This window comes from Rhinatrema bivittatum, chromosome 14, assembly GCF_901001135.1.
Source record: "Rhinatrema bivittatum chromosome 14, aRhiBiv1.1, whole genome shotgun sequence".
Classification (NCBI taxonomy): Eukaryota; Metazoa; Chordata; class Amphibia; order Gymnophiona; family Rhinatrematidae; genus Rhinatrema; species Rhinatrema bivittatum.
In genome coordinates, this window is record NC_042628.1 from 42,791,714 (window position 1) to 42,812,534 (window position 20,821).

Below are 20,821 nucleotides of genomic sequence, written 5' to 3' on the forward strand. Positions count from 1 at the left end.
CCTTCCCTGCAATATGGGATGCCGCTAAGCGCTCTAGGTGACGTTCCGCCCATGCAAAGAGCCTGCTGGCTTCCAGAACGACTAGGCGACTCCTGGTGCCCCCTTGTCAATTGATGTAGGCTACAGTGGTGGAATTGTCTGACAGGACCCGCACCACCTTATGGAGGAGTAGGGGAAGGAAGGCTTTGAGAGCCAGTCGGACTGCTCAAGCTTCTAGTCGATTGATGTGCCAGCAAGATTGGGTCGGAGACCAATACCCCTGAGCAGACTGGGTCTGGCATACAGCTCCCCAGCTGGACAGGCTGGCATCCATTATTACCACGATCCACTGCGGTGTCAGAAGGGACATCCCCTTCTGAAGATGGGCAGGCGATAGCCACCACTGCAGTTCTGTGACGGTAGACTCAGAGAGCGGCAGGAGCGTCCGAAATTGTTCCGATACCGGTTTCCAGCGAGATAGCAAGGCTTTCTGTAACTGACGCATATGTGCAAAAGCCCAGGGGACCAGATCGATAGTGGAGGCCATGGACACCTGAACCTGGAGATAATCCCAGGCCATTGGCAGGGCAAGAGAGAGAAAATTGCGCACTTGGCCCCTGAGTTTGAGCAATCGGTCCTCCAGAAGAAACACCCTGCCAGCTCGAGTGTCGAATCGCACCCTCAGGAATTCCAATGTCTGGGAGGGTTGAAGCTTGCTCTTGGGAAAGTTGATGACCCACCCCAGAGAGGTCAGACATGACAGGACCTTGCTGACCGCCAGCTGGCAAAGAGGCTTTGATTTGACTCGGATGAGCCAATCGTCTAGGTAAGGATGGACTTGGACTCAGTCTCGACACAGGGTGGCTGCCACTACCACCATTACCTTGGTGAAAGTGCATGGCGCCGTGGCAAGACCAAAGGGGAGTGCTCGAAACTGAAAATGTTGGCCCAGTATCTCGAACCGAAGATACCGCTGGTGATTGCAGCGAATCGGGATGTGTAAGTATGCCTCCATCAGATCGAGTGAGACCAAGAATTCTCCGGATCGAACTGCCACTATCACCGCCCTCAAGGTTTCCATCCGAAAATGGGGAACCTTGAGAGCCCGGTTGACGAAAGGGGCCTTCCTTTTTGGGCACGACGAAGTAGATGGAATATTGGCCGGACCCTTGTTCTTCCACTGGAACTGGGTCTATGGCCCCCAGTTCCAGCAGCCTTTGCGCAGGGTTTTTTTTCGACCGCAGGCCTCTTTCAACTTCCGCAGGGGGAGATCAGGTGAAGATCCGGTAGGTCTTGAGCAAATTCTAATGCGTAGCCTTTTTCTATCACCTCTAGGACCCACTGGTTCGTCGTTATGGTGGCCCATTCCCCGAGAAACTGGGACAGTCGTCCACCTAATTCTCAAATGGAGGAATGAGCCGGCCCCATCTCATTGAGAGGAGGACTTGGTGACCAAGTGTTGCTGGCTACTATCCCTGAAAGGCCGACGTCCCCAAAAGGAATGAGGCCAGGAATGAGATCGGGAAGCATTACCCCTCGGGAACGAGCCCCTTGCCCTGGTGGAAGAATGGCATTTCCCCCTAAATCTAGTGCAAGAATGACAGATTGTTTCGGGCGGTCCTCCGGCAACTTATGAACCTTATTTTCTCCCAGGGATTTGATAAGTTGCTCTAGGTCCTCACCAAAAAGCAACTGGCCCTTGAAGGGAAGGGTTCCCAACTGCGCTTTGAAAGAGGCATCTGCAGACCAATTTCTCAGCCAGAGGAGGTGCCTGGTCGAGATCGTGAAGACCATTGCCTTGGCTTGCACTCGCAGAAGATCGTACAGGGCGTCCGCCCCATTCGCAATCACCCCCTCCAAGCGATCCGTCTGCTCCACCTCTGCAGACGGGGAGGTCTTGGGTGCTGAGTAATTGTTGAACCCACCTGAGGCTTGCCCGCTGCATGAGACTGCCGCAGATTGTCGCCCAAACTCCCAAGGACAGGACCTCAAATATGCGTTTGAGGTAAAATTCCAACTTGCGGTCCTGGACATCCTTTAGAGCCGTACCCCCAACCACCGGGATGGTGGTGTGTTTTGTAACTGTCGTGACAGAGGAATCTACCTTGGGCATCTGAAGTAGATTCAAGCAGTCCTCAGGAAGGGGGTAGAGCTTGTCCATAGCCCTCTCCACTCGGAGCTCCACCTCAGGGGATTCCCATTCCCTAAGGAGCATCAGCTAATGCATAGAGTGAAAAGGAAAAGTACATGGAAGAGCCCTAAGTCCCGCCAGGAGCGGGTCCATGTTGGCAGGCATTGCAGCCATAACCGTATCCGCCGGGGGCAACTCAATTCCCAGTTCCTGCAAAATGAAGGGACTGAGCGGTTCCTCCTTTTGAAATAAGCGTAGCACCCAAGGATCGTCCCCTTCGAGGGGGAGTTAGGAATCTGCAAGTCAACATCTGGATCTGGAATAGGGACCGGTGGCGGCTGTGGCGGATCCGGAGGCAGCGGGACCCCAAAAACCACCCTAGCCCTAACTGAGCCCTGGCCCTCTGGCGCCTTCGGAGGTTGCGGAGGAGAAATTTGCAGGTTTTTTGCTGGGGGGGGGGGGGGGGGGTCCAGGGATGGATCTTCCTCCTGCTGTAAGCTGGCTAAATAGGACTTGTGCATAAGAAGCACAAACTCCGCAGAGAAACAAGATTTAGACTTCTCGGGGGAGGGGGAGGGAAAGGTCAGGCACACCCTCCAGGGCATGAGGGGGGCTCAAATCCGGAGGAGAAACTAAAAAATCGGGCTCACCTTCCTCCTGCACATCTGATTCTGCTTTTGAGCCTGCTTCCAAGATGTCCGCCGTTCCCACGGTTTTCTGGGCCGGGAACGGCCTGGCCACGTGGCAGGGAACTCGCCCCCGGGTCGCTGTGGGCGAGGGGACCGATGAGGGACCCACCCCACCCGGTAGGCACCCTGAACAGAGGCCTCCGCGGGAAAAACATGTGGCAGACTCGCCACATGCTTTACAGGCGCTGGAACGGGGCATCAGCGCTTTAGAAAAAAAAAAATCGCTAAAAAAGTAATAACAGCTGAGCTGTGCAGGGCTGAAGTTGGTCAGCGGAGGCAGCGACTGAGCTCTGCACGCTGCCGGAGCTGTCCACAGTTCTTAAAAAGTAACAAATACAAGTAACAAATACAGCCCTGCTTGTACCTTTTTTTTTTTAAACTGCTCAGCTAAGTCAGGGGAAAAACACTCCCTGAGAGGGTACTGTTTTACAGTGGACAGCTAGATAATGGGGGAGGGACTGGACCACCAGTATCACCCAAGATGGTCCCCAGGAAAAAGGGGCCTAGGATGGGCAAGCCCCCCCAGGTTCCCAGCAGAGTGAAGAGACCAAACTGTCTCTGTGAGGAAAAAAAGGGAGAAAACTTTCAAAGTCCCCTCAGGGAAACTAAGGGAAGAAGGGAAGAAGAAGAAGGTTCAGCTGCCTGCACCTGCTGGAGACAGATGAATACCGAAGGGGTGTAGGGTAGGCTCGGTCCTGATATAGGATACCCTCACAGTTTTGGTCTGTCTCCACCTGCTGGACAGGAGGCTCAACCCACGGTCTGGACTGATCCGGGTACGTACAGGGAACAAGTCTTTAACTTTTATAATAAATGTATCACTGGCGCCACTGGTAGAGACTTGACTGGCACTTTCTTCTTCTAAATAAGGGCCATCATAGCACCCAATGGATTTCACCCCTTGAAAATGCTGAGATTGTAAAGTATCCACTTGGTGTTATGATGAACCTTATTTAGAAGAGGAAAATGCCAGGCAAGTCTCTGCCAGTGAAGCCAGTGATACATTTATTATAAAAGTTAAAGACTTGTTAATAGATGTCTTTGTTCAGTATTGTGCATCTGTATCTATTGGACTATTTTTGAGGAACTATAAATCACTGCCAATACCTTTTATCAATGCCGGGACATGGTGACTAGCATTTTCCCTCCTCAGCATTAAAATCAGGCAGTGCAGACGTGGTTCTGATGCAGGGTCCTCTTCATAGAGCTTTACAGCCAGAGGGCTAAAGGACTTGTTTGGACAAAATACAGTGATCTGTAACATAAGTTCTGGAAATTAATTTTGTTGTTGTGTTGATGGAAGCTTTTTGGTGTTTTGAATGATGCTTATCATGCAATACAGTCATTTCATGAAGTGTGAATACCAGGTCTTAGAAGTTCAGTTTTGGCTGCCAGAACTATGCAGTAAGTGAAATTATTACAATGTATTATTTATAAAGAACTATTAGTGTATTTAGCACCATTTAGTGATAGAATTCTGGAATATTATCCAATGCTATGCTGTGCTCAGACAATTTATCACACAAAATTTATAACACATTTTAAAATTTGAAGCAAAAGATTCAGAGGCACACATACAAAAGGTTTGTCCGGCTAAGTTCTGGCCATAGCTAAATTGCAAAATTTGAATTTCCTGCCACACCAACCTCTGCTGATTTATTCAGATAAGTTGTTACATGGATAAAATTGACCTGGATAAATCAGAAGTAATCGGAGGGCCTTCCAGGGCAGAGCTAACTTAACTTGCTAAGATTATGGAAAAACTAGTGAACGCTCAACTATCGGGCTACATTGAAGATTACAAACTCCTTTTCGCCTCCCAATATGGTTTCCGCAAAAATTTAGGCACAGAATCCCTCCTCACTTCCCTAACAGACTACCTCATCATGGGTCTCGACAAAGGTCAATCTTTCTTACTGGTCCTACTAGACCTTTCGGCAGCTTTTGACACTGTCAACCACTCCATCCTCATTAACCAGTTAGCTTCCATTGGAATTACTGGCACTGCCCTAACTTGGTTTAAAACGTTTCTCAGCAACAGAGGTTACAAGGTCAAAATCCAGAACAAAGAATCATCATGCTATGACTCAACCGTAGGAGTTCCACAAGGCTCCTCATTGTCTCCGACGCTCTTTAATATCTACCTTCTACCGCTTTGCCAGCTCCTCACCAACCTCAACCTAAAACATTTTCTCTACGCCAGGGGTCGGGAACCTTTTTGGCTGAGAGAGCCATGAACGCCACATATTTTAAAATGTAATTCCATGAGAGCCATACAAGACCTACCAAATTAATTTACTACAACCCCCTACTCTCCTGATCCCCCCAAGACCTGCCAAATTAATTTACTACAACCCCCCACCCCTCCTGACCCCCCCCCCCCCCCCCCCCAAGACCTGCCAAAAGTCCCTGGTGGTCCAGAGGGGGTCCAGGGCTCGCAGACAAATCTTTAATAAAAAAGTAAAAATCTAACAAAAACCCCCACCCTCCTGATGTCCCCCAATACCTCCAAAATTAATTTACTACAATCCCCCACCCTCCTGACCCCCCCCCCAAGACCTGCCAAAAGTCCCTGGTGGTCCAGCGGGGGTCCAGGAGCGGTCTGGGAGTGATCTCCTGGACTTGGGCTGTCTGCTGCCAATAGTCAAAATGGCGCCGATGGCCCTTTGCCCTCACTATGTCACTGGGGTCGACCAATGGTGGCGGTAGCCCCTGTGACATAGTAAGGGCAAAGGGCCGTCGACGCCATTTTGATTACTGGCAGCCGACGGCCCTTTGCCCTTATTAATGTCACAGGGGCTACCGCCGCCATTGGTCGACCCCAGTGACATAGTGAGGGCAAAGGGCCGTCGGCGCCATTTTGACTACTGGCAGCCAACAGCCCAAGTGCAGGAGATCGCTCCCGGACCGCTCCTGGACCCCCGCTGGACCACCAGGGACTTTTGGCAGGTCTTGGGGGAGGGGGGGTCAGGAGGGTGGGGGGTTGTAGTAAATTAATTTTTGAGGTCTTGGGGGGCGTCAGGAGGGTGGGGGGTTTTATTAGATTTTTACTTTTTTATTAAAGATTTGTCTGCGAGCCAGATGCAGCCATCAAAAGAGCCACATCTGGCTCGTGAGCCATTGGTTCCCAACCCCTGCTGTACGCAGATGATATCCAGATCTTGATCCCCATTAAAGACACATTCGAAAACACTTGACCATTGGGAAACCTGCCACCAAGAAATCAAATGCCTCCTCAACAGCCTAAACCTAGTATTAAATTCCTCCAAGACCGAACTACTACTCATCTCTCCTGAGAATAGCAATTCCACCTCTAATCATCCAGCCAACCCACCAACCACTCAAGTGAGAGACTTAGGAGTGATAATTGATAATCGGTTGAACTTCAAAGCTTCCATCAATAGAACTACCAAAGACTGTTTCCACAAACTCCAAGTGCTAAAAAGGATAAGGTCTTTCTTCCACACTCAAGATTTCAGAACTATCCTCAAAGCAATTATTTTCTCAAAGATAGATTACTATAACTCTATCTTACTAGGTCTCCCCTCCTCCTATACCAAACCGCTTCAGATGGTACAAAATGCAGCAGCCCGTTTACTGACAAACATCAGGAAAAGAGACCATATTTCTCCAGTTCTAAAAGATCTTCATTGGTTACCAATTCACTTCAGAATAATCTACAAATCCATCTCCATTATATACAAAACCATCCATCAGTACACTACAATTAACCTACAAATCCCTCTCCATTTACACAATTCCACAAGACCTACCAGAGACGCATACAGAGGATCTCTCCATGTACCTCCAACCAAAACCACTAGACATATTACCTTAAGAGATCGAGCTCTCTCTACAGCTGGCCCACCGTTATGGAACTCCATCCCTCCCGATCTCAGACAGGAGCCCTGCCTCCCAACCTTTAGAAAAAGACTTAAGACTTGGCTGCTTAAGCAAGCTTTCCCAGACTCCAATTAATGCCCTTCACCATCAACATATATAACACAGGCAGCTCAACTTCATCTCTTTGTAAATAATTTTAGCCGTTACTAATCTTTTCCTTTATTTCCCTCTTCTCCCAGTTCAACAGTCCTTGTTATTTGTAACTGCTTTCTTCTGCACTATGGTTCCAGTTTGTTGTCTATATTGCACTCCTGTTTAAATGTAAACCAGCATGATGTGATTGTATCATGAATGCCAGTATATAAAAACCTTAAATAAATAAAAAATAAATAACTGCATAACATCGATATTCAGTGTTAACCACATAAGTCTGGTTGCACTCGAGGGCAGTCCTAAAACTATCCCGATAACCTTTTCCTGGTATATTCAGCAGAACTCATAATTGGTTGCATTCTAATGAACATCAAGTAAAGTTATCCAGATAAATGTACCCAGATAACTTACCCATTCACTGACTCTCTGGCTCTCAACCTCTGAATGTGCTATGAGTTTTGGAAGGAGTGACATGCTTTCCTGGGAAACAAAACATGCCTGATTACTTTGTCAGTTTTGTTTTTATGTTGATGATGTATGTAGTATTTATAAGCCACCTAGAGTATCAGCATTGGCAGCATATAGATGTAAAAAAATAAAATAAAAAAGATCTTTTCCCATAGACACTACATGGGAAAAAGGCCTTAATGAACTGAGCCCAAAATGTATTAACTTTGGAGATCATTTTCAAATGAGTTATGTGCATAAATGTAACATACTATCGTAGCACATCCGGCATCATGCAGCATCCCAGTAACATGGCTAAATTTCATACAGTTCCTGGGCCCTTCTTATAGGCCTTGTTATTTGGAACCCACCCTGATGACATCATTTCCTCCCTAGTATAAAGGAAACTCAGAATTACCACTCAATGCCTTTGCAACAGGTCTCCTGCTCATCTGCAGCAGCGCTAGTTGCCAGCATTTCTCTGTGTCTCCCTGCCTGTTTCAGTCTGTTTCCAGGTTTTGCCTCTGTGTCTGTTCATTTGGTCCTTGTTCCTTTCTCTCTTGTCTGCCCTGTGTTGTCCCCCTTTTGGATCTGCTCTCAACTTGCTTCGACTCCAGACTGGGCTTTGACTCTGCCTTGCTCTCTGCCGGCTTCAATCCTGGACCGGACTACAACTCTGCCTTGACCTCAACTCAGCCTATAAGTACTTCTGGCCGCCAGAATCTGCAGCCTCACCCCAAGGAGGAGATGGCTGGCTAGGCAGAAAACCTCAGCCACAGTGATTCAGCTGCTGTCTGCTAAGGCCTATTTTGTGTGTGCACAAAATAGGCTTCACCACCTTAACAGCGGTTGAAGAGTTCACCTCTCAGCCAGCGTGACACAAGCATCATCAATCCTCATGGAGTTTTAATTTAGCTTCTGTTCAAACAGGTTGTGGATTTTCAGTTAGCCTTTCAAGAGGATAGGAGCTATCTGTCTCCTGCCCTTTTTAATTTTTGATTGGAAAGGAGTTGGGATTTTCCCTGTTGGAGTCAGCCTCCCATCTGACCTTTTTCCACTTGTTTCTGCTTGTTTTACTCTTGTAAGCCAATTTTGAACATTCTCTTTGAGAGCCTTGATACCCTTTTCACAAAGGATTGGGGAGTTCCTGTATCAGGAAAGGAAGGCCTGAAGTGTGCTGCTACTCCTCCAGAGAGCAGACCTGACAGTGACAGAGGAGTTTCAACTTTATCTGCTTTTGGACTACCTCCTTAGTTTGGGAGACAAGGACGTTTTTCCACCCTTCCTGTCTGTTTTGATTTTCACCTTATTTTGGGTTCAGAGACTATTTCTGTTCCACTTGGAACGGAGGGCCCTCGGTGCCAGAGACTCAGTTACCAATCTGTTAGGAGAGAGGAGTCTTTCATTTGGAAAGAACCTGAAGACTGAAGGAATCATTCTAAGAGGAGCTGAAGTTATTTCTAAGGACTCTATATGCCCCTGAAGCAAGTGAGAGGAGAGTACCCATCTGGTACAAAATTATCACAGAAGACTTCAGGAAAGTATAAGAACTGGGACTAAGTTCTGATAAGGTATTGGGACTCTTTTGATTAAACACCTTACAGTGGGAAGAAGCTGGGATTACACTGGGAAATTAAAGGAGGATTGAACTATCTTCAATCTGATAAATCAGAAATCTGAGTAATTGGGGTAACTGGGGAATGAAAGAGTTCAATGGTTAAGAAGCATGCTTCCAAAGGAATTAGGAGACTTTACTACAAGCGACTCATCTGCTGGAGAAAGAGAAATACTGAAGGGACACAGAGGGCACTCCAGGTTATTAGTGGACGCCCTTCGGGTTTTTCTCTGTCTCCATCTGCTGGAAGGGAGGCACAACCCACTGTCTGGACTGATCCAGGTACATACAGGGAACACAAGTTTATTAATCTTTCTGCTATACTATTATTTATTGAGATTTAACTCTAGAAATGAACCTGTAAATATGTTTTCAGTCAGCAAGATCAACTATTAGTAAAAGAATTTGGAACCCACTTTACTGTCAGTGTGATTTTTGCTGCTAGAAACATGGGAGGTGTCAGTGTTGTGTACAGGGATGGAAAAGGGCTTGTACGAGACTATTGCAAAAGGGATCTGGAACTACTGTTCCCCCCCTCTCCCCCCCCCCCCCCCCAGGCAGGGAATCCTGGAACTCAGTTTATAATTGCTATCCATGGAGAACTGAGAGAATTATGTGAGAACTGAGAAAACTGTGTGCAGACAGGGTTCAACCTCTCTTTCCTATGTGCCCCTGGGTGCAAGCTAAAGGATTCCGTCCTGCCCAGGGGTTACATATGTTTCATGTTTCTGTCTACTCTTAAGATTGCTTTGTGTATCCAGTGTTCCTGTTTGATCCTTGTTTGTTTTTTTGTGTCTCCAGGGCCGGTACAAGGGTATTGGGTCCCCTAGATGACCCTTGCACTGCTGCTCCCCTCCCCCCCGGTCACACCCCTACCTGTTTCGGGGCCGCGAGCAGCATGTGCAGCCCTGAGAAGCATACAGTGTTGCACCCCACCACCACCACCACCACCTGTTTTGGCGCCGTGTGCTTCTCAGGGCATCGAAGAGCAGCCACGTGGTGCCGCAAGCGGGCCCCGTTTGCGGCACCACGTGGCTGCTCTTTGGCGCCCCCTACGGCTTGGCACCCTAGGCGACCGCCGAAGTTCGCCTAATGGACGCACCGGCCCTATGTGTCTCCAGATTTTCCTGCAGTGGTCCTTCCCTGCTTCTGTGGGTGCCTCAATGTCTTCAACCTGGGTTCTTGGTTGTTTTAGTGTGTGCCTTGTGTGTCCAAGTCCTGTTGGCTGCCAACACCTGAAGGCTGATCATTGTAAGCAGAAGATACCCTGCCCCGCTCCGGTTAGACTCCACCAGCCTCGCCTTGTCTGCACACAGGCTTCTCCTGGCTTTGGGTTCATACTTCCGAATGACCCCAATCATCGCAGCAACGGTCTGTGATTAGGGGTCACAAATAGTAGATCCTTCTAGAACCTGGCTAATCTGGACCCTAAGAGGGCAATATAATAGAGGACAGCAGCAAGAAGTTAGACAAGTAGACCTAATTGGCAAGAGAATTGGGGAGAGACTTAATGCTGATTTACAGTGGATTAATAAATGACTGGAGAGTAGTAAATTGTGTTTACATCATTCAGACTGAAGTGCTGTGGCTACGAAGGTCACCTATGACCTTCCCTAGCCAGCAAGTAAAACGCATGATTTAGCTCTGATACCAAAAGAGAAGGTTAAAATTTTAAGAGTTATTTTGGACTCCCATTTAAAGTTGCACGCCCATGTCAGTAATACTGTTAAAGTTAGTTTTTTCCATTTATGGAATATATACAATCTTCATCCCTAGTTAAAAAAGGAAGATCCTAATGCTGTAGTTCATGCCTTTATTACCACTCAGGCTCCTGTAATCTTTATTGTCTGGCATTCAAAAAAACTAATGAAAAGACTGCAGCTGATACAAAACACTGCTGCTTGACTTACTGTATATCAGGAGGGGATCCTTTACATCATTTCACCCCTTCCTTCATTGGTTACCTGTGCCCAGAAGGTGGTTTGTAAAGTATTCAGTGCCTTGGCTCCTCCATATCTTGCTGCTCACTTACAAAGATAAGAGCCGTCACATCTACTTTGCTCCTTTCAGCAGCTTACTTTGGGCAATTCCCGGTGGGGTTAGGCTGGTAGAGAGGTAAAATAAAGCTTTTTCCCCAATACTGGATTGCCATTCCCTGGAGCTTAAAGCTGAGGTACAGACAGTGTTTTCACAAACTTTGTAAAGCTTGATTATTTTATATAATTTTTAGCTGAATTTTATCCATTGTTTTAGAAGGTTATTAGGCATGATTTTGCTATTTTACGTTTTAGCATTTTTTTATTGTATTTTTTGTTTAATCTTTTATTTTTGTATACTGCTCCTCCTTGCGGGAGGAGCAGTTTATAAATTTGATAATAAAATAAATACTCGGCTAACTGTCTAGGATATTCAGCAGTAAACTTAGCCGGTTAAGTCCTGCTGAATATACCCTGCTAACTTTAGTCCTGCCCTCCACTATAACCAGACTTACCCAGCTAAATTTAATTCCCACTTTATACAGGAAAATTTTAGCTAGGTAATGACATATTTGGCTGAAACTTACCCATTTGATGGGGTAGGAAATTCAAAACATCGAGCTTATCTAGCTAAGCCCTGAACAAAGCTGGGCAAATCCTTTCCATACTGACCTCTAGGTCTCACATTGAGGACTAGCTGCTCACTGTCCTTCCCCAGGACTTGTGAGTGCTGTTCTAGCCAACCCAGGCAGCAGAAGCCTGGCTTGGGAATCAAAACCAGGTTTCCTGTATTGATGTTCACTGAGCTACTGGGCTGGCCTCAATTCATCATTACAGTAAATCATATACAGTAATCTGACAGATTTACAAAGATACACACACTGAGGGTAATTTTATAACTGTTCACATTTGTGCAAAAAATCCATGAGTACTTTTTATGCACAGCGATTATACTAATTTTCAAAGAGAAAGTGTTCACGTCTTTTCCCTTTGAAAATTATCCTAGAAAAACTTCCCGCACACATGTACATCTGATAATTTGTGCAGGTATTTTTTTTTTTTTTCAGAAAAAAATATGCTCATCCTTTTGAAAATTCTAAAGTGTCTGTGTAAGTGCACATCCCTCCCCGACACTGACCCTGGAAATGCCTCTGTTCACTGTGACAGGAACTTTCATGCCGGCACACATGTGCGCACGTTCTTCGGCCCGCCCCCAGTGCATGTTATAAAATAGCCTGACCGCATGCACATGTGCATGCAATTTTAAGTGGATACGCGCCTATGCGTGCAAGTGCCACTTCAACTGTGAAAGCGGGGGCATTTTAAAAGGCACACACGCTGATGCAATTGCCCATTTTCCCAGTTCATTCCCAGTTCACCCAGTTAAGGGATAGGACTTCCAAACTCCCCTAGTTTAATAGCCTCCCTTCCCCCAACCTTTAAAACCCCACAAATCTGCCTAGATTTTTTTTGTTTTACAACTTACATGTCATCCATAGCAGAAGTAAAGTTATGAGTTAGGGGACTCTGGCGCGCTCTGGTGTGCGTGTTTACGCACAATTTTCATGTTAAAATCCCAGAATGCCCATGCCCCACCCAGACCATGCCTACGACCCGTCTCTTTTTGGGAACATTTCATTTGTGCGCTCAGCAGCACATACGCGTGTATATGGGCAGCTTTTAAAATCCATTCGGCATGCGCTGGCCTGATATATTCGTGCATCCCCTAACTTCGGCTCACGTCGGGGTTTTAAAATTCACCTTTCTGGGTAACAATACATGCATAAAGGCACTGCATGTATACATTTATCTGCCTATAGAGCAAGCAATTTTTAAAAATCCTATTTTTGTGGGTAAAGTGCTGATTTACCTGGGGAAAAGGCTTAAAAATTACCTTCCCTATGTATTTAAATATCTAAGCCAATCATAACTCCTGTAAGCACTGCTCTATTCCTACCTGGCTGTTGGTCATGCTGAGCATGCTGGCACGTTTTGGTGAAATGCGGATCCGCTTAATGCCCTGCATGGAAAATCCATGTCGAGTGCAAGTAGAAATTACATCTCCATAAGCACAAGGGGGCACAGCAGGTGAAACCACTAAAAACACATCCCCTAGAGAACCACACAGGAAGGAAAGCACATCTGAAGTTATTTCTCACATAATAGAGTTAATACTCTACTCTTTTTCTTCAGGAGACCCACGATCTACCTTAGGGCCTCCCAAAATCTGCTTATTTATTTATTAAGGTGTTTTATATACCGTCGTTCCAAAAAAAGATCACAACAGTTGACAAAATCAGAATTCATATTCTTGGTCAACATTTGCATTCTGTTTGACTTTCATTCAGTAATGCAGCAAATACATATTCTAGTGCATATTCATATATCATCTAAGCCAACTTGACTGTAAATACAAATTCTAATTTTACTATCATTTCACATTAGGTCGCTCAGTGCATATTCATTCTGCTATCATTTCTGCTTACTAATCACATCTGTGTGCATCAGAAAACCATAGATATGTTTTGGCAATATTTCATATTTTAGATAATGCCTATTCAAGATTAGTCCAGTACAAAGGTTAATGTAGGTCAATGTAGGTCAATGTTAAGGTGACAAAGCTATGTGGGATGGGGGAGAGGACTATAACAACAGAAACACAGCAGGTCAGGACTGAGGTACACTGGCAGTACTGTAAAAGTAGGAGGAGCTACAGGTCAGACTGAGGTGTTCGAGCAGAGATGTGTGAGGGTCTCAATACTGGAACAGCAGAGAATGCTGCAGGGAAGGACTGAGGTATACTGGCAGGGCTATAAGGAAGGCTTTTGGTATTGTAATAAAGGGGGTGCTTCAGGATAAGTTTGCTCTCCATGGAGAAGCAGGACAAACATTCCCACAGGTGGGTGACATCACAGAGAGTCAGCTCACTGGCTAAAATCCTAAAAGGTTTTGCACACTTGGAGGAGGCACTGCACCAAGCAGCCCTTAGCCCCTCAGTATTTTTTCATCCACGGACCTGACACAGTATTCAGTAGAAGCTCCTCACTTTACATAAGTTCCCTTAGGGTTTCTCTTGTTTTTCCTTAGTTTTCTTAATATTTTCTTCTTTTTCTTTTAATTTTCTCTTTAAAATAATTCTAAATTCTTTTGAGGTCGATATTCAAAAGTCATTTAGATGGATAATTGAAAAGTTACCCATCTAATTGGCTACCCAGCTATATTAAGAACATAAGAACATAAGAAATTGCCATGCTGGGTCAGACCAAGGGTCCATCAAGCCCAGCATCCTGTTTAGAACAGAGGCCAAAACCAGGCCACAAGAACCTGGCAATTACCCAAACACTAAGAAGATCCCATGCTACTGATGCAATTAATAGCAGTGGCTATTCCCTAAGTAAAATTGATTAATAGCCATTAATGGACTTTTCCTCCAAGAACTTATCCAAACCTTTTTTGAACCCAGCTACACTAACTGCACTAACCACATCCTCTGGCAACAAATTCCAGAGCTTTATTGTGCATTGAGTGAAAAAGAATTTTCTCCGATTAGTCTTAAATGTGCTACTTGCTAACTTCATGGAATGCCCCCTAGTCCTTCTATTATTCGAAAGTGAAAATAACCGAGTCTCATCTACTCGTTCAAGACCTCTCATGATCTTAAAGACCTCTATCATATCTCCCCTCAGCCGTCTCTTCTCCAAGCTGAACAGCCCTAATCTCTTCAGCCTATCCTCATAGGGAAGCTGTTCCATCCCCTTTATCATTTTGGTTGCCCTTCTCTGTACCTTCTCCATCGCAACTATATCTTTTTTGAGATGCGGCGACCAGAATTGTACACAGTATTCAAGGTGTGGTCTCACCATGGAGTGATATAGAGGCATTATGACATTTTCCGTTCTATTAACCATTCCCTTCCTAATAATTCCTAACATTCTATTTGCTTTTTTGACTGCTGCAGCACACTGAGCCGAATATTTAAAAGTATTATCCACTATGATGCCTAGATCTTTTTCCTGGGTGGTAGCTCCTAATATGGAACCTAACATCGTGTAACTACAGCAACGGTTATTTTTCCCTATATGCAACACCTTGCACTTGTCCACATTAAATTTCATCTGCCATTTGGATGCCCAATCTTCAAGACTTGCAAGGTCCTCCTGCAATGTATCACAGTCTGCTTGTGATTTAACTACTGTAAATAATTTTGTATCATCTGCAAATTTGATAACCTCACTCGTTGTATTCCTTTCCAGATCATTTATATATATATATTGAAAAGCACCGGCCCAAGTACAGATCCCTGAGGCACTCCATTGTTTACCCTTTTCCACTGAGAAAATTGACCATTTAATTCTACTCTCTGTTTCCTGTCTTTTAACCAGCTTGTAATCCACGAAAGGACATCGCCTCCTATCCCATGACATTTTAGTTTACGTAGAAGCCTCTCATGAGGGACTTTGTCAAACGCCTTCTGAAAATCCAAATACACTGCATCTACCGGTTCACCTTTATCCACATGTTTATTAATCCCTTCAAAAAAATGAAGCAGATTTGTTAGGCAAGACTTCCCTTGGGTAAATCCATGTTGACTATGTTCCATTAAATCATGTCTTTCTATATGCTTTACAATTTTGTTCTTGAGAATAGTTTCCACTATTTTTCCCAGCACTGAAGTCAGGCTCACTGGTCTATAGTTACCTGGATCGTCCCTGGAGCCTTTTTTAAATATTGGGGTTACATTGGCCACACTCCAGTCTTCAGGTACAATGGATGATTTTAATGATAGGTTACAAATTTTAACTAATACATCAGAAATTTCATTTTTGAGTTCCTTCAGAACCCTAGGATGCATACCATCCGGTCCAGGTGATTTGCTACTCTTTAGTTTGTCAATCTGGCCTACTACATCTTCCAGGTTCACAGTGATTTCATTCAGTTCGTCTGACTCATCACCCCTGAAAACCATCTCCGGAACTGGTATCTCCCCAACATCCTCATTTGTAAACATGGAGGCAAAGAATTCATTTAGTCTTTCTTCAATGGCCTTATCTTCCCTAAGAGCCCCTTTAACCCCTGTGTCATCTAATGGTCCAACCGACTCCCTCACAGGTTTCTTGCTTTGGATATATTTTAAAAAGTTTTTATTATGAGTTTTTGCCTCTATAGCCAATTTCATTTCAAATTCTCTCTTCGCCTGTCTTATCAATGTTTTACACTTAGCTTGACAATGCTTATGTTTTATTCTATTTTCTTCAGATGGATCCTTCTTCCAGTTTTTAAAGGATGTTTTTTTGGCTAAAATAGCCTCTTTCACCTCACCTTTTAACCATGATGGTAATCGTTTTTCCTTCCTTTCACCTTTCTTAATGCGCGGAATACATATGGACTGCGCCTCTAGGATTGTATTTTTAAACAATGTCCATGCCTGTTGAACACTTTTAACCTTTGCAGCTGCACCTTTCAGTTTTTTTCTATTTTTCTCATTTTATCAAAGTTTCCCTTTTTAAAATTTAGTGTTAGAGCTGCAGATTTACTTATTGTCCCCCTTCCAGTTATTAGTTTAAATTTGATCATGTTATGATCACTGTTGCCAAGTGGCCCCACCACCGTTACTTCTCTCACCAAATCTTGCATTCCACTAAGAATTAAATCTAAAATAGCTCCCTCTCTTGTTGGTTCCTGAACCAATTGCTCCATGAAGCAATCATTTATTACATCCAGGAACTTTATATCTCTAGCAAGTCCTGATGTTACATTTACCCAGTCAATATTGGGGTAATTGAAATCTCCCATTATTATTGCACTGCCAAATTGGTTTGCTTCACTGATTTCTCTTAGCATTTCATCATCTGTCTGACCATTTTGTCCAGGTGGACGGTAGTATACTCCTATCACTATACTCATACCCAACACACATGGGATTTCTACCCATATAGATTCTACTGAGCATTTAGTCTCTTGTATTTATTTATTTATTTATTTATTATTTTATTATTTTTATATACCGACATTCGATCTGAGATATCACATTGGTTTACATTCAGGTACTGTAGGTATTTCCCTATCCCCAGAAGGCTTACAATCTAAGTTTGTACCAGAGGGCTTATAATCTAAGTGTGTACCTGAGGCAATGGAGGGAAAAGTGACTCACCCAAAGTCACAAGGAGCGACAGCATGATCTTTATCCTGTTGGACTCTATACCCTCCCAGACATAAAGTGCCACACCCCCACCAAGTTGATCCTCCCTATCATTGCGATATAATTTGTACCCTGATATAGCACTGTCCCATTGGTTATCCTCCTTCCACCAAGTCTCTGTGATGCCAATTATGTCAATCTTATCATTTGCTGCTATACACTCTAACTCTCCCATCTTACTACTTAGACTTCTGGCATTGGCATACAGACATTTCAAAGTGTGTTTTTTGCTTGTTTTAACAACCTGCTTTTCAGTTGTTTGGGATAATTCGGAAATCATTAGCTTTGGTGATTTTTTACATATAGGTATATGAACTATGTTTGCATTTAATGGAACCTCTCTGTTGGGATGCCCTAACTCTCCTGTTTCATTAGTATCCTTCAAGGATACATTTCTCCGAACCATGCACTGCTGAGTGACTGTCGGCTTTCCCCCTTGTTCTAGTTTAAAAGCTGCTCTATCTCCTTTTTGAAAGTTAGTACCAGCAGCTTGGTTCCACTCTGGTTAAGGTGGAGCCCATCCTTTTCGGAAAAGTCTCCCCTTTCCCCAAAAGTTTCCCCAGTTCCTTACAAAAATGCTGCTGCTGGGGGATTTCAGTCTTCCAATTGTTGATTGGGACATCCCAACTGCAGTATCTTTTAGAAGCAGGGAGATCTTGGATTATCTACAAGGAGAACTGTTCTGTCAACTGGCAATGGAACCCACATGGGAGGGGTGATGCTAGCCCTGGTGCCTACCAATGGGGACAGTATTTCTGATGCTGTAGAGGATGAACATCTGGGAGCCAGTAACAACTGGATGGTGTGGTTCAATATTAGGAAGCAAGAGATACCTACAGTACCTGAATGTAATCCACTTTGAAGTGCTAAAAAAAAGTGCAAAAAGTTTAGTTTAAAGCTTAGTTTAGTTTAAGAGATGAAGGTTCATTCTGTGGTGAGGGTCCTATTACTCAGGATAACTTTTTATAAATGGGGGAGTATCTCAAGGAGTCGTTAGCTAGATGGGAAAATCTAAGGGAAATCGAAGGGCAGTGGACAAAACTAAAAGGAGATATCATAAGGGAGAAAAGGTTAGCAATCAAACTACAAGAGATCACAGAAAGAAAAAGACAAGCAACAGTATTTAGAAGATTAAGAGGAGCTCGGAAAGTAGTTAGGAATGCAAAAATTCAAAAAGAAGAAAAAATAGCAAATATGTAACATGGGTAAACGACTTTTTTAAAGATATGTTAGTGATAGAAAGAAGTGCAAAAGTGGCATTGTGAAACTCAAAGGTGAAGGGGAGTAATATGTAGAGGCTGATAAAGAAAAAGCAAAATTGCTTAACAAATATTTGTTTGGTGTTCACTGTGGAAGGGTCTGGAGCAGGACCACATAAAACAAATACAATTAAGATTGGAAGTGAGGTAAACCTCAATTTTCAGAAGTGTGTTTGTGAGGAGCTAACTAAACTAAACGTAAACACGGCAATAGGGCTGAATGGGATACGTTCTAGGATACTAATATATGTCCTGGCAACTCTCTGGCTGACTTTTTCAATGCTTCTTTAGAGTTTGGAGTAGTTCTGGACTCTGGAAAAAGAGTCTTTACAGAGAGGGTGGAACAACCACCTAGTGGAAGTGGTGGACAAAAAAAACAGTATCTGAATCCAAGAAAGAATGGGATAAATACAGGGATATCTAAGGAAGTGATGAGAATTATAATGCTAAATTAATTGGATGGATGGGCAGAATGGATGGGCCATATGGTCTTTTTCTGCTGTCATAGAATCTTTTGAGATATTTGAATGTCTCCATCATATCTCTCCTATCTCGCCTTTCCTTTAGGGTGTATATGTTTACATCTTTAAGTCTATACACATATGCTTTGGAATGAAGACCACTGACCATTTTAGTAGCCACCTTCTGGACCAACTCCATCCTGTTTATATCCTTCTGAAGGTGTGGTCGCCAGAATTGTACACAGTATTCCAAATAGGATCTCATCAGGGACCAATACAGGGGCAATATCATCTCTCTTTTTCTGCTGACCATTCCTCTCCCTATGCAGCCAAGCATCTTTCTGGCTTTTACCGTCGCTTTATCCACCTGTTTGGCTACCTGAAGATCTTGAGATACAATCACCCCCAGATCCCGCTCTTCCTTCAGAGCCTTGAAAATGTGCATAATAGGTTGGACAACATGCCCTGCTTGGGAACAATCTGTTCAAGGTTAAGGTCAAGGGGCCTGAGGTTCTTGTAAAGGACTATTTTAACTATGCTGCAAAGCTTATGCGCTGCCCTACAGTAACAACATCAGCCTACAAAGTGCTTTCAACTTCCTTTCCAGAAGGAAAAATCTTCTTAGCAACATAAGCATTATACAGTGCCTTTTTGAACAAGAGCTACTCTGCAACAAAAAGCAATGCACTTGATCACAAGCCAAAAACCACAAGTAAATCGGAGAAACATCCACGCTCAAGGAAGATCAAGTCTAATAGGGGGAGCATGAGAAAAGTTTAGGGATCAATTTAAAAAGTCTGTGCGCGGTTCCCGGCGCGTGCACATAGACGCATTAATTTTATAACATGCACTCGCCGGGATGCACATGCGCATGCCCGCACACATGCGCACTGGATTTTAAAATCTGCACACGCAGTGCGGGCAACCTGCAACTCGCACATGCAGGGGGGGAGGATTTTATAACCTAAGTGCGGCGATGCAATTGGGCCTCTTCCAGTTCCCTGGGAGGGAACTTTCCTATCCCTAACCCTACCCTTCTTGCCTCTTCCCCTCTCCTCCCCGACCCCTAACTTAACCCTACTTATCCCTAATTTTTTGTTTTGTTACTTACTGTCCCAGCCAGACCCCACCCCCCGGGCCACCCATTTCTTTAGGCCCAGCACTTCTGCGCGTATCGGTGGTTACGCGCATGGCCGAGCCCTTTAGGACATGCGCTTGGTGTGCACAAATCCCAGCCACGTGCGTAACCACCAGTATTTGCGCGCGTGGGTCTCTTAAAATTCGGCCATTAGTGTCCTCAGGAAACTTCAAGGAGTATTATGAAATAACTTCAAAACCTTTTTTCAGGAAGAACTCCAAATTCAAACGATACAGAGATAAGGTTGTTAAATCCCCCAACATGGACACTGTGTTTCGCCAACAAAGGCTGTGTCGGGAGGGATAGTGCAGGCAACAAGCTCAAAATACTGAAAAAAGAAGAAATAGGCAAATCTTACAAAACTGTTGAGGACAGCAAGGGGTACATAGCAAGATAAAAATATATACCAAATACATATAAAGAACAAAAGGAAAAGATACCTTCAGTGTCAAAGTGTGATCATGAACGGCATTCTTAAAGATCTCAGTTAAAGGTAAGTATTTAAACCAAACTTTGGCGCCATAAACACCGTTCCTTGCCGTTGAAGGTCATGTGATCAAAAAGCACCAATTAAAATAGTTTTACGATCCCAAAAGAAGCTGAATAAACAGAAGAAACAGTATAAAGGTGATGTAGCGGAAAAATTTAAAGAAATGTCTGCACTGAGTCCTTGGGGAGACAAAGATTGAAGAGTGAAAATTCATTGTTGCTCTCTGCTTAGTAGTTGTGCAGAGTGATCACCATCCCAACAAGAAGGGCTAACAGAGTCAATAGCAAAAAAATCTAATGTCAGTCAAAGAGTGAGAGGCAGAGAGCCAGTTTGTACATGTGTGGCCCTTTTAAAATCGGGACAAATAGGTATGTATCTAAATCTACATTGATGTTCTGGAACATGTTGGCTAAGGTCTGGGGCATTAGGCTGGTAATATAG

At 44.2% G+C, this 20,821-nt stretch overlaps 1 protein-coding gene across 3 annotated transcripts in view; it reads right to left on the reverse strand.

Annotated features, from left to right (window-relative positions):
• C14H16orf71 (chromosome 14 C16orf71 homolog) overlaps nucleotides 1–20,821 on the reverse strand; it is a 386,375-nt gene that overhangs the window by 218,463 nt on the left and 147,091 nt on the right. For all 3 annotated transcript variants that reach the window (XM_029576717.1, XM_029576716.1, XM_029576718.1), the window contains exons 17-18: nucleotides 12,791–12,945; nucleotides 3,907–4,054 (exon numbers count right to left, since the gene is read on the reverse strand). In XM_029576717.1, coding sequence (XP_029432577.1) covers nucleotides 3,907–4,054; nucleotides 12,791–12,945 — 303 coding nt within the window. The remainder of the gene's footprint in view (nucleotides 1–3,906; nucleotides 4,055–12,790; nucleotides 12,946–20,821) is intronic.